This window comes from Macaca mulatta, chromosome 6 (assembly GCF_049350105.2).
Source record: "Macaca mulatta isolate MMU2019108-1 chromosome 6, T2T-MMU8v2.0, whole genome shotgun sequence".
Lineage (NCBI taxonomy): Eukaryota > Metazoa > Chordata > Mammalia > Primates > Cercopithecidae > Macaca > Macaca mulatta.
The window spans coordinates 46694215-46707723 of record NC_133411.1 but is presented as its reverse complement, the minus strand read 5'-3'; the positions used below and the strand labels follow the sequence as shown (position 1 = coordinate 46707723).

The 13509-nt window shown below is 36.7% G+C and overlaps 1 protein-coding gene across 1 annotated transcript in view; it reads left to right on the top strand.

Moving 5' to 3' along the window:
- HCN1 (hyperpolarization activated cyclic nucleotide gated potassium channel 1) overlaps positions 1-13509 on the top strand; it is a 434655-nt gene that overhangs the window by 347369 nt on the left and 73777 nt on the right. Inside the window, exon 5 of the mRNA XM_015140004.3 lies at positions 7223-7369. Within this exon, the coding sequence (XP_014995490.1) occupies positions 7223-7369 (147 nt within the window). The remainder of the gene's footprint in view (positions 1-7222; positions 7370-13509) is intronic.

The following is a 13509-nucleotide window of genomic DNA, read 5'->3' as shown; positions in this document are numbered from 1 at the left end:
TAATGATTTTTCTAATAATTACCATTTATTATTTATTTATCACATAACATACATTCGGTATCACTACTAATTCTCACAGCACCCAGTATGTTAGATATTATCATCTCAAACTGACATATAAAAAAACTGAAAAACTGAAAAGTTAAAAAATATATATATACTCAAAGTCAAAAGTCAAGAATATAGAGTAGATTAAACACAGACACCACTGGTTCCAGCACTCATGGAGTTTTACAATGCCAATAAAACTTAATGTGGTCGATTAAGATACTCAGATATTTTTAAATTGACACTCAGATATGTGTAAACACCCTTGAAATCATAACACATTTTCATGCATGTTTATTTTGGCAAATGAAGGTCTATAGCTTTCATCTGATACTATAGATTGTCCTAGAAATAAAGTTTAAATAAGCTCTATAGTGTAGCCTACTTTCAAATAGCTAATTAATGTAGCATTTATGATTTATTTGAACATGGAAATTAGTTCCATCACTCACCAAAAAGTCTTTTGCCTTTTTAAAAAACATATTAACTTGTGTTTCACAAAAATAATAGATGGTGTGTATTGATGCCAATGTACATATAGATACCCCACAGGCAAGACTCTACTGTGGGCATGTGCTACACTGTAAAATTATCTTGAGATATTATAAATCAGGTGATACATCTATCTGTGTGTGTGTGTGTGTGTGTGTGTGTGTGTGTGTATATATATATATATATATATGCTTCCTGAAAGTAAAAAGTTAACTTCTTATAGACCGTATTTTATAGATTTGAGACATGGGGTTAGAATCATGAACTTAAAGTTCCATCTGATTTGATGAGTAATTATTAATAATTTGATATTTTTCAATTTATGTGATTTGCTCTTCTAATACAATGGGAAGTACAACTTCTTATCCCTGTCTTCCAGGAATGTAAAGTGCATAAAATTATTCCTGAAGACCTGTAATTTGACTCTATAACACAAACTGGTACTAGATTAATAGGAAAAAAGGGCATACAAATTTGTTATCTGCACATGTATGTACAGGAGTCATACAAAATGTGAGAACTCAAAGAAATGCCAGATTATTGATGCTTTTATACCATCTTGGGGTTACAGAAAGAATAGGGGCTTATAGCATGCCAAGACAGATTGTCAGAGGTAGAGCAGAAGAAGAAAGGCGTGGGGTAAAGGCAATGTTGTGCAGATGTACAGGTAGCAGCCCTCAGAAAGAACAGGTGATAGCCTATGGTAAATGTTTCTCTGTCAGATCTTAAAAGGTCTCAGACTCTCTATTAATCTTACAGGACCTTGACAAGGTGGGCCTCAGGAAAAGTCTGCTTGCATCTGTTGTTTATTTCACTTTATTTAGTCCACAGATGCAAATCTCTCCACAAAAGACACCTTTGTAGGGCTATTCTTGTCTGCAGGCCCTCTGAACAGCCAACTCAAAATATGTCAAAGAGGTATATTTTGGGGTGAAATATTTTTAGTTTCCTTTAGGGGTGACAATTAGATTAACATGTTTAAAAGATGTCCTGTTTGAATCATGGAAAATGAGTTAGAGTTGGAGGAAGACATGTATAAACAGGTACAGTGAATGTAGTTAAGAAGCTGGTTATGAGTTGAAGGAGAGAGAGTAGCTTTGACCAGAATGTTGATGCAGAGAAATGGAAAATTATTGAAAATTTTGGTAGGTAAAACTTACATAATTTGGTGATATTGTAAGGATTGGGATGAAGGAGTAGGGGATAAACTAAGGTGTTTCAGTTTTATAAATAAGGGTATAATTTCATGGATATAAAAACAATATAAATGTGATTTGAAAGTTCTTTAGATTGCTTACATTTGCCATGCCTTCTATTCCCTTCAATTATCCTTCTAGTTCTCAGTCATAGACAGAGCATGATGGTTATTATATTTACCATTTCCATTGCCACTTATATTTTCCATTATCCTCTCTCTTAGTCCATTTTTCTGAGAGGAAAACCTAAGATTGGGTAATTAATATAAAGAAGAAAGGTTATTTGGCTCACGATTCTGATGGCTGGAAAGTTCAAGTTTGGGCATCGGTATTGGTGAGGGTCTCAGGCTGCTTCCACTCATGGCAGAAAGTGAAGGGGAGCAGGAGTATGCAGAGACCATAGGGTAAGAAAGGAAGCGAGAGAGAGAGAGAGAGAGAGAGGGAAGAGGTGCCAGAATCTTTTTATCACCAAGCTCCCTAGGGAACTAATAGAGTAAGAATTCACTCACGCCTGAGGGAGGGCATAATCTTTGTCCTTGAGGGATCCACCCCTATGACCCAAATACCTTCCAATAGATCCCACCTACAACACTGGGGATAAAATCTCAACATGAAGTTTGGAGAGTGCTATCCAAACCATAGCACAAATCATTACAGTCTGCTTTGTATGATCCCTACTCCTAACATACATATATAGGGAAAGGTCACCAAAGACATTACTGAAACTAAAATCTAGAGGATAATTTTGAATTCACATTTAGACGTGTCACATATTTTGGAGAAAAAAGGCAGACTAAAACTCATTTTTAAAAATCTCGTATTAGTATATTTTTAAACTAAAAATATTAAAAGTACAGAAATAAATGATCAATGAACATGGAGGAGGAATTTAAAATGTTTTCTAAGAATTTCAGAAAATATTCTAGAATGTAGGGGAAATGTTGGGGGAATATAGAGGCAATGTAGGGAATGCAGAGAAAGGTAGAGGAAAATGCAGGGACTAAATACATTAAATAAAGATAAGGAAAAAATCGAATGCAGCATAGAGGATCAAATTGAGATCCAAAGTCTCAACATCCAACTAGAGGAGTTCAACTTAGAATTAATTCTATATGGAGTCAACTTTGAGAGTTTAATAAAGACAATTTCAGACAAGAAAGATTCAGAAAACATACCATCTTTCTTAGTTGTTTACTTGGGGATTTTTTCCAGCAACATGAATAAATAAACCAAAAGAGAAACATGGCATTTAGGAATACTGAGCCAAACCAAGGATGTCGTAAAGAGAAATTCTATAGGAAAATCTTTGAAGAAAAAACTTGATGTCTATCTGGTGGGATAAGGAGGCTAGAAAAAATAATACTAGATTAAAGGCTAATTACTCAAGAAATAAATGTAATCAGCAAGTGCAGGATTAACAAATCCACTGGATGAACAAGTCTTGTTAATCCGCTAATGAGCAAGAAAGGAAATGTCATCAAATACACCATTTGGCTTTGTGGTAAATATTTATATGGCCAGAGTTATGTTAACACTTTAGGAGTTTGGAAGTTTCAATTATAGGAACAAAGTTATAATCTACCTTTACATTATAACATAGAGGTGACAGGAGTCTTCAAATGGAAGTGAAGGAGGGAGTTTTTTTACTTTTACCTGATAAAGTATCTTAGAGTTATCTGAACAAGAAATAATAGCAAATATGGTGCATAAAGGTACAAAGCAAGCTAGGGTAAGAATTAACACTAGTGACACAGCTATAGCATGAGAAAGGAAGATTTGGGGTACTATAAGTGGCAAAACCCCATTTTATGACAGTTAGTTTATAAACAATGCCTGTAATTATATAAGAAATGGAAACAAGCATGTTGCTTAATGACATGAATTAAACACCTTTTAACATGGAAAAGTGAGACTGGTGGGTTTGAAAGTGGATCCTTGCCACTCTTTATAAACACTCTTGTTAGATCTCATTTTTAATAATCATGTACATGCATACTTTTATCAATTTTTGTAATTATACAGAAAGTTTTAAAAATAAAAACATATTAGAATTTTAAGTGGTAATTATTTTATAGTATATTTAGATCTGATGGAATAAACTTTTGATCTTATGTTTCCAAAGAATTGTATTGGCATCCTTGCTTTTCAAAAATCTATTATATTAAGTCTAAATATAAATAAATCTAAATATATTAAGTCATATTTTGCTTACAATATATTACTACAACTATTAGAAAGTATGCCATTTTATCATTTTTTGACTTTGCCAACTTATGCATTACTTGTAACATCTAGTTTATTTCACTGTCTGACTACCACTACTAAGTGTCCTTTTCAAAGAATAGTTTGTTATTTTTATTCACATCACATGGAAGTGGTATTTTCATACATTCTTCAAGTCTTGTTAGGTGTGGGGAAACAGACAAAAAGAAAAAGCTCCTATTTTTAATGTGTTGTATTCTAACAGAGATTACTACCTAATTTCCAAATTCACTGCCCATTATTCAGTACCTGTTTTCTTAGGATAGATTTCTTTTGACCATAACCCCTGTGAAACTTAATCCTTCTTTGGATTTTCTAATCATGTTTTTCTGGTTCTGCTCTCACACCTTGGCAGGTATTAACAATACCCTTAACTTAATCAACCTTCTGGCTCAGCTACTTTTAAAACATAAGTTCCGCTTTTTAACCTTTTCTCCTCATTTGACACATCCTCCCTTAGTGACTTCTCAGTCACCGATGCTGTATATATTTTCTTCTCTGAGTGCCTGACCTACATAGAGGCATTAGGATGTGCTATGGGCATCTGAAACTTAACTTGCTGAAAACTAAACTTACTTTGTTTCCGCCATGCTCACTCAAGTATGCTTCCTTATGTCCTGAGATATCACAGTACTTGGCATATAGCAACGATTATGACATTTTTGTGCATGAAGGACCTGTCAAAACACATACTGCTGTGTCTCAAATGTAGAGTTTCTGATTCAGTAGGTCTGGAGTGGAGACTGTGAATGTGTGTTTCTGAAGAATTCCCATGTGCTATTGGTGGTTTGGCAACCACACCTTCAGAACTACTGGCATACAATAATCATTTAATGTTTGCTAGATCGATAATTACTATGAGTCATTGAATGCTTAAAATAGTAATATAGCTTAAAATTCAAACTTAATATGAATAAATGATAAGAAATTGTCATATAACTTTAAATTTTTAGTTTGAAAGGAAAAGGAAGATCATTTAGTCAAATACTCTCTTATTGTTGATTCATAAATGAGGTCTGGAAGGGTTAAATGACTTGTGTGAGGAAAAACAAATAGATTAGATCAACCCTGAGTTTCATAAAAAATAAAATAACTATATATATAACATTTGTACTTAGCTACAAAAGGATTAATTTTCCAAATTCAGAGATAGAGATAGAGAAGATTATGTTTTCCCTAGATTAGTAGGCCTTTGTATACAGGCACAAAATTCCCAAAAATGAATAAAATGCTACTAAGTTTCAGTGCTGTTCCTTGTATTTCTGAGATGCATGGAAAAGAAAGTAGAAATGAAGATTTCAGTGTGTCAGCTAAGGTTTCAGATTCTCACCACTCCAAGCAGTGTTCGAGCAAGCAAGTTACTTCAGAGCGATGTACATAGGCCTTCAGGCTTTAAACAGTTTGATGGACAGTCTGGTTATCAAAGAAAGTCTCATGACAAAGTGATATTTCATTTGAGGGTACTAGTGTTCAAAAGAGAATGTTCAAACAATATTTTTTTTTTTTTGCAAAATGAAAGTATGTAGGAAAAAATGAAGAAATGCAATACAATGGGTTGCTGTTTCTCATTAGATAGGTCTATTATCAATTACCAAGTACAATTACAATAATTATGGGCAGGCCGGGCGCGGTGGCTCAAGCCTGTAATCCCAGCACTTTGGGAGGCCGAGACGGGCGGATCACGAGGTCAGGAGATCGAGACCATCCTGGCTAACACCGTGAAACCCCGTCTCTACTAAAAATACAAAAAACTAGCCGGGCGAGGTGGCGGGCGCCTGTAGTCCCAGCTACTCCGGAGGCTGAGGCAGGAGAATGGCCTAAACCCGGGAGGCGGAGCTTGCAGTGAGCTGAGATCCGGCCACTGCACTCCAGCCCAGGCTACAGAGCAAGACTCCGTCTCAAAAAAAAAAAACAAAAAAACAATAATTATGGGCAAAGCTCAGGAGACCTAGATCTAGTCAGAGCTGTGTTATCAAGAAAATATTTCAGAAAATCTTTTCCATGTAAAATATATCAAATGTGTGTTACATGAGGAAATAATATTATTTTGACATCTTTATTCAGTTGTGTTACCAGCTATTAAAATTTGTACTCAAAACTGTCGTCTATACAATGAAACAAAATTTTTAAACCTAATTAATTTTTTTCAATGTGTGGTCTTATGACCCCCTGCTTTTGAAACACCTAGGGATTGTTTCTCAAACTTTAAGCTGTATATCTATGCACGTGAATCATCGGGAGAGGTTTTTAAGATGCAAATCCTTATTCCATTGGTCTTGGATGAGGCTTGAAATTATTCTCTTCTAATAGGCACCCAGGTAATATCCATGCTTATATGGTCCTGTTTGACTATCAAGGATGCAGGGATGCTACTTACAAACAAATTCTCTCTCTCTGTGTCTCTCTCTCTCTCTCTCTCTCTCTCTCTCTTTCTCTTTCTCTCTCTCTCTCTCTCTCTCTCTCTCTCTCTCTCTCTCTCTCTCTGTGGGTGTGTGTGTGTGCACGCGCATGTGTGTATAAATATAAATAGGCAGATATGTCAAAAAAGCAACGCCCTCCCCAGATCTTAAAAAAATCACAGTTGAGGCCTACTTGTTTAAATGAACTTCAGTGTCTAAGCTAACTTTCAGCTATACAGTAATTTGGATCTAGTCTCACCATGATATTCTCCTAAATCCTAAATTGGAAGCCTGCTACAGTCTCTTAGTTCTCAGTAATTTACAGGGCATCTGTGTTGCTGAAGTATGTATGATCTGCAAATACCTGCCAAGCTCCCTACCTGTCAATTCCAAATTTAATTAGATTCTGATCTTTTGCTAAAAAGCCTAAGATAAAAACTATTATACTCTCCATAGTTATAAATTTTTCTTAAAACCAAGAGCCAATCAATTTCATACTTCTTTCAGAACTCAATTTAAAAAATGGTATAACATTTTGTTTTTGCCCCATCACTGGCTCTTTTTTTTGTAGTTACTCCCTTAAATTCACTCTTAACTCCCTTCCACAGTATCTTAGTTCTTTACAGGAAATGTTCACCTAAATAAAATGCCTTATAAATTATGTAACACGAAATAGGTTCATTCGACCCGGGTTCCTTCATCTTAAAGGATTTCTTTTTTTTTTTAACTGAGTATTCAAATGTTATTAAATATAGCAAATAAAATAATATGATTTCTCATACAGCCTAACAATGTTTTTTTAATTTTATTTTTCTTTCCTTACAGTATAAGCAAGTGGAACAATACATGTCATTCCATAAGTTACCAGCTGATATGCGTCAGAAGATACATGATTACTATGAACACAGATACCAAGGCAAAATCTTTGATGAGGAAAATATTCTCAATGAACTCAATGATCCTCTGAGAGAGGTAAGATTTATTGTCCTCAGTATCCGTAATACATGATCATTGTTTATTTTCTCTCTTCATGGAGAATCTTCTAGTCTATGTTACTCTAAAGAAAAACCTAAACTTAATATTAAGATATTTTATCCTTATCTTCTTTAGCTTCTCACATATATGAGCTCTTAATTGTGGAAAAAAGTATTGGAAAATTGCTCTTCTATTTGTGATTCTCAGACTGTTCTCTTTTCTGTATTTCTGGCTCTTTAAAATTCCTTCTTGTGGCCTCATTGTCCATATCATCCCCATTTTTCTCTCCCTTTCTTATCAAACTGATTCTTCTTTTTGATTCCTATTCTTCCTCCAATCTTCACTTTCCTGGATCATCTCATGGACCCTGATAACAGAATGACTTGCCATGAGCAGTTCATTTCCTATTATCTCATTAAAACACTTTGCAACATTAATAACCACCTCTTTGCTTTGCATCATCTTTCTATTCCTCCCTAGAAATCTTCCTTCTTCCCACTAGAATATTCAGATCACTCCTGGAACAAAATAACTTGTTCTTGATTATTCATAGTTTTTACACTGCTTTGCCCTCTCCTTTCTTTTACTGCCAATCTTCTCAAAAGGTTTCTGTGTACTCACTGAATCGTGATTTGGTCTTAGCTTCTTTACCAAAGTTGTTCATTTGAAAGTTGTCAATGACCTGTCATGTTGAACTGTAGCTTCTACAATCCCTGCCTATCATGGGAGGGACCCCATGGGAGGTAATTGAATCATGGGGATGATTACCCCCAGGCCTTGTTGTTGGTAGTGAGTGAATTCTCATGAGATCTGATGATTTTATAAGGGGCTTTTATCCCTTTTGGTCGACACCTCTTCTTTCTGCCACCAAGCAAAGAAGGACATGTTTGCTTCCTCTTCTGCCATGATTGTAAGTTTCCTGAGGCCTCCCTGGCTATCCTGAACTGTGAGTCAAATAAACCTCCTTCCTTTATAAATTACCCATTTTCGGGTATGTCTTTATTAGCAGCATGAGAACAGACTGTTTCAGTAAACTGGTACAGAGTAGTTGGGCACTGCTTCAAAGATACCTGAAATTGTGGAAGCAACTTTGGAACTGGGTAACAGGCAGAGGTTGAAACAATTTGGAGGGCTCAGAAGAAGAGAGTAAAATGTGGGAAAGTTTGAAACTTCCTAGAGGCTTGTTGAATGGCTTTGACCACAATGCTGATAGTGCTATGGACAATAAAGTCCAGGCTGAGGTGGTCTCAGATGGAGATGAGGATCTTGTTAGGAACTGGAGCAAAGGTGACTGTTATTATGCTTTAGCAAAGAGACCGGTGGCATTTTGCCGCTGCCATAGAGATCTGTGGAACTTTGAAGTTGAGAGAAATAATTCAGGGTATCTAGTGGAAAACAAATTCTAAGCAGCAAAGTGTTCAAAAGTTGACAGAGCATAAAACTTTGAAATATTTGCAGCATGACCATGTAGTAGAAAAGAAAAAGCCCACATTCTGGGGAGAAATTCAAGCCTTCTGCAGCAATTTACATCAGTGACAAGGCAGTGGATGTTAATCACAAAGGTAATGGAGAAAATATCTCCAGGGCATGTCAGAGACCTTCCCATCAGTCCCTCCCATCACAGGCCTGGAGGTCTAGGAGGAAAAAATAGTTTCATGAGCTGGGCCCATAGGCTGCCTGCTGTGTGCAGCCTAGGGATTTGGTGCCCTGCATCCCAGCTTCTCCAGCCATAGATAAAAGGGGCCAAGGTACAGCTCAGGTTGTGGTTTCAGAGGCTTCAGAGGCCCCAACCCTTGGGATCTTCCACATGATGTTGAGCCTGCAGTGGCACAGAAGTCAAGAATTGAGGTTTTGGAACCTCCACCTAGATTTCAGAGGATGTATGGAAATGCCTGGATGTCCAGGAATAAGTTTGCTGCAGGGACAGGGCCCTCATGGAAAACCTCTCCTAGGGCAGTGCAGAAGGGAAATGTGAGGTCAAAACCCCGACAGGGAATCCCCATTGGGGCACTGCCTAGTGGAGCTGTGAGAAGAGGGCCATCATCCTCCAGACCCCAGAATGGTAGATCCACCAACATCTTGCACCCTGAAACTGGAAAAACTGCAGATACTCAATGAATGCCAACCTGTGAAAGCAGCTGGGAGATGGGCTATACCCTGCAAAGCCACAGGACAGAGCTGCCCAAGGCCATGCGAACCCACCTCTTGCATCAGCATGCCCTGGATGTGAGACGTGGAGTCAAAGGAGGTCATTTTGGAGCTTTAAGATTTGACTGCCCTGCTTGATTTTGGACTTGCATGGGGCCTGTAGCCTCTTCATTTTGGCCAATTTCTCCCATTTGGAATGGCTGTATTTACCTGATACCTATACCCTCATAATAGTAAATAACTTTCTTTTGAGTTTGCAGGCTCATAGGCAGAAGAGACTTGCTTTGACTCAGATGAGACTTTGGACTGTTGAATTTTGAGTTAATGCTGAAATGAGTTAAGACTTTGGGGGACTACTGGGAAGAAATGATTGGTTTGGAAATGTGGGGACATGAGATTTTGGAGGGGGAAGGGGTGGAATGATATGGTTTGGCTCTGTTCCCACCCAAATCTCATCTTGAATTGTAGCTCCCATAATCCCTACATGTCATGGGAGGTACCTGGTAGGAGGTAATTGAATCATGGGGCAGTTACTCCCATGCTGCTGTTCTTGTGATAGTGAGTGAGTTCTCACAAGATCTGATGGTAATATAAGGGCCTTCGTCCCCTTTTGCTCATCACTTCTCCTTGCTGCCATCTTGTGAAGAAATACATGTTTGCTTCCCCTTTTACCATAAGTGTAAGTTTCCTGAGGCCTCCCCCACCAGGCTGAACTGTGAGTCAAATAAAGCTCTTTTGTTTATAAATTACCTGGTCTCAGGTATGTCTTTATTAACAACAGCATGAGAATTAGCAATTCTTCTGAGCTGCTGGGACCACTTTTTATGCTGCTAACAAAACACAGATTCTGAATCTCTCCCTCTCTCCCTTTCTCTCTCTCTCTCTATATATATATATACACACACACATACATATATGTATATATCTTTTTTTTTTGACTTCTTTAACACTGCAACATTTCTGAGCCATTGGATTTTCATTCTGTATCTTTGAATTTATTATCTTTTATTTATATTACCTCACATTTCAATTCTATAAATTGTAGCTCTAAGTTCCTGCCTTAAACTTCATTTTCTTAAAAGCTAAATGATATCCCCTGCAACCACACATGTAGTAGGTTATGTAATGAAGTCATTTTTCTTCCATCATTAAGCCATTTTATCTCTAAAAGTCTCTCTGTACATTCTTTAGTTATTCTCACAAGTTATTTGGAATGTAAAACTTTAGTCCCATTTTGCAGCTTTTCTTTCTGTGCTCTGTACATCCAATCATCAAATGCTGTCAATTAACTTTAGTAATACATCTCACACTCATGCCTTTGCTTCCTTTCCCACTGCCATTGTCCTAAACTAAAGCATCTCACATAGACTATTTTCACTGTTCCCTTAGTTTGACTTCCAGCATTTGGTCTGATTTCTCTGACTACCATTTAAAATACCACTGTCAAATTAATCTTTTATTTACATAAGTTAGTCATTTCTCTGCTCAGAAACTTTCAATCTTTACATTATAAATTGAATCAAGTATAGACTCCCTAAGCTCATCTTCCAGTCCATTTATACTCTGACTCCAGCTAAATCTCCAGCTTTCCTTTCCCCCACTGCCATGTCTGTTGCAAAGTGGCCTACAAAAAAATTGTGCAACTTGTCGTTTTGAAAAAATAAGTTATAATTTCTTACCTTTAATACAAGTGTTCCATAAATGTCTCTCCTCTCTTGGAAAAAAATTGAATTCAAACAATACTTATTTATTTCTATCTATCTTATTTGATTAGCTGTGAGACTGGATCTTATATCTCCTTTCTCTGGCCCTCAGTGTGCTTCGTCCATAATATAAGAGTGCTACTTATCCATTCTACCCATGTTGTTATTATTTTTTTCATATTTGTTTTCTCCACTCTTGTCTTGAAAGTCTCCTATGTGCAAGGAATATTTCGTCTATATTTTCAAATTTTGTTAAAATTCCTAGTATATTTACTATAAGTTAAATAACAAATATTTGTATTCCAACTAATATCTTCACCAATTATGAACTTACCTAAATTTCTGTACCCACTAAAAGTTTTTCATATTTTTTGAATAGCCATAAGATACCAGTTAAGAGTTTTAAAAATATGAGGCTAAATATCTGCTATTGGTTAGTTTATTTTCCCTACAAATGTCTCAATCAAATTAGAATGTATAAATCTTTTTGCTTTGGGAAATATAATTGAATTTTTTATATTTTGTTAAAAGAAATAAATAAGCCAGGAGCAGTGGCTCATACCTGCCTATAATCCCAGCATTTTGAGAGGCCAGGGTGGGTGAATCACCTGTGATCAAGAGTTCGAGACCAGTTTGGCCAACATGGCAAACTCCATCTCTACTAAATAATACAAAAAGAAAAAATAGCCAGGTGTGGTGGCATGCACCTGTAACCCCAGCTAGTTGGGAAGCTAAGGCACGAGAATTGCTTGAACCTGGGAGTCAGAGGTTGCAGTGAGGTGAGATCCACTGCACTCCAGCCTGAGTGACAGAACAAGACTCCATCTCAAAAAAAAAAAAAAAAAAGGAAAGAAATAATATATGAGATTTCAAAAAGATTGTAGAAAATGGAATTAAAAGATAAATGTAAAAATATTCACTTTATTTCTCCACATAAGCTCCATAAGCTCTATCAAGTTCAAGACCCTTTTGTAAGCAATGATACGAGCCATGTTGTGCATCCCTAAAGAATTGAGGGTCCTGGGAATTTAACCATGTCAACGCAGTCTGGTTCACATTATTAACTGAAGAAAAATGGGTGCCCTTTACAGATTTTTTTAATGTTAGGAAACAAAAATAAGTCAAGCATAGACAAATTGAGATGATAAGGTAGATGCCTAATGATCTCCCATCAAAACTCTCACAAAATTGCCCTCGTTTGATGAGCAGAGTAAGTGGGAGCGTGGTAGTGGTGGAAGACTCTGGCGAAGCTTCCCTGGTTGTTTCTCTGCTAAAGCTTTAGCTAACTCTCTGAAAATACTCTCATAGTAAGCAGCTGTTATTGTTCCTTGGCCCCTCCAGAAAGTCAACAAGCAAAATGTCTTGAGCATCCCACAATACTGCTACCATAACTTCTGCTTTTTTTTTTTTTTTTTTTTTTTTGAGACAGGTTCTCACTGTCATCCAGGCTGCAATGCAGTGGTGCAACTATAGCTCACTGCAGCCTTTACCTCCCAGGCTCAAGTGATCCTCCCAGTTCAACCTCCTAAGTAGCAGAGACTACAGGCATGAGCCACTTTTGCTCTTGACCAGTCTGCTTTTGCTTTGACTGGACCACTTCCATCTCTTGGCAGCCATTATTTTATCATGTTTTGTCTTCAAGATCATACTTGCAAAGCCATGTTTTATCTGCAGTTAAAATTCTTTGAAGAAATGCTTCAGGATCTTTATCACATTTGTTGAAAATTTCCATTGAAAACTCTGCTCTTATCTGCAGCTGATCTGGCTGCAATGGTTTTGGTACTAACGGAGTGGAAAGTTTGCTTTCGTTTAATTACTAAGTCAGAATTGTGAAAGCTGAGCAAACTGAGATGTCTACGATGTTGATTATTGTTTCTGCTATTAATCATTGGTCTTCTTCAAATAAGGCAAAAACAGGATGAATTTTTTTCCTTGCAAATTGATGCAGATGATCTGCTGTTGTGGGCTTCATCTTCAACACTGTCTCATCCCTTGTTAAAATGAGTGATCCATCTGTGAACTGCTGATTCATTTAGGGCATTGTTTCCATAAAATTTCTGTAAAAGATTCTTTACAAAACAGTATCAGGAATAAAGATCAAATCAAAAGACAGGAAGATAAGGTAGAATGAAGGATATATTCCAAGAAGTCAAGGAAATGTTTTCTAGTTAAAATCTCATTGAGGGAATGCAAAAAGGATTTTTTACTAAAACTCTATGGAAACAACGCCCCAAACGAATTAGCAGTTTATAGATGGATAGCTCATTCTTCCATCCAAGCTTCAGT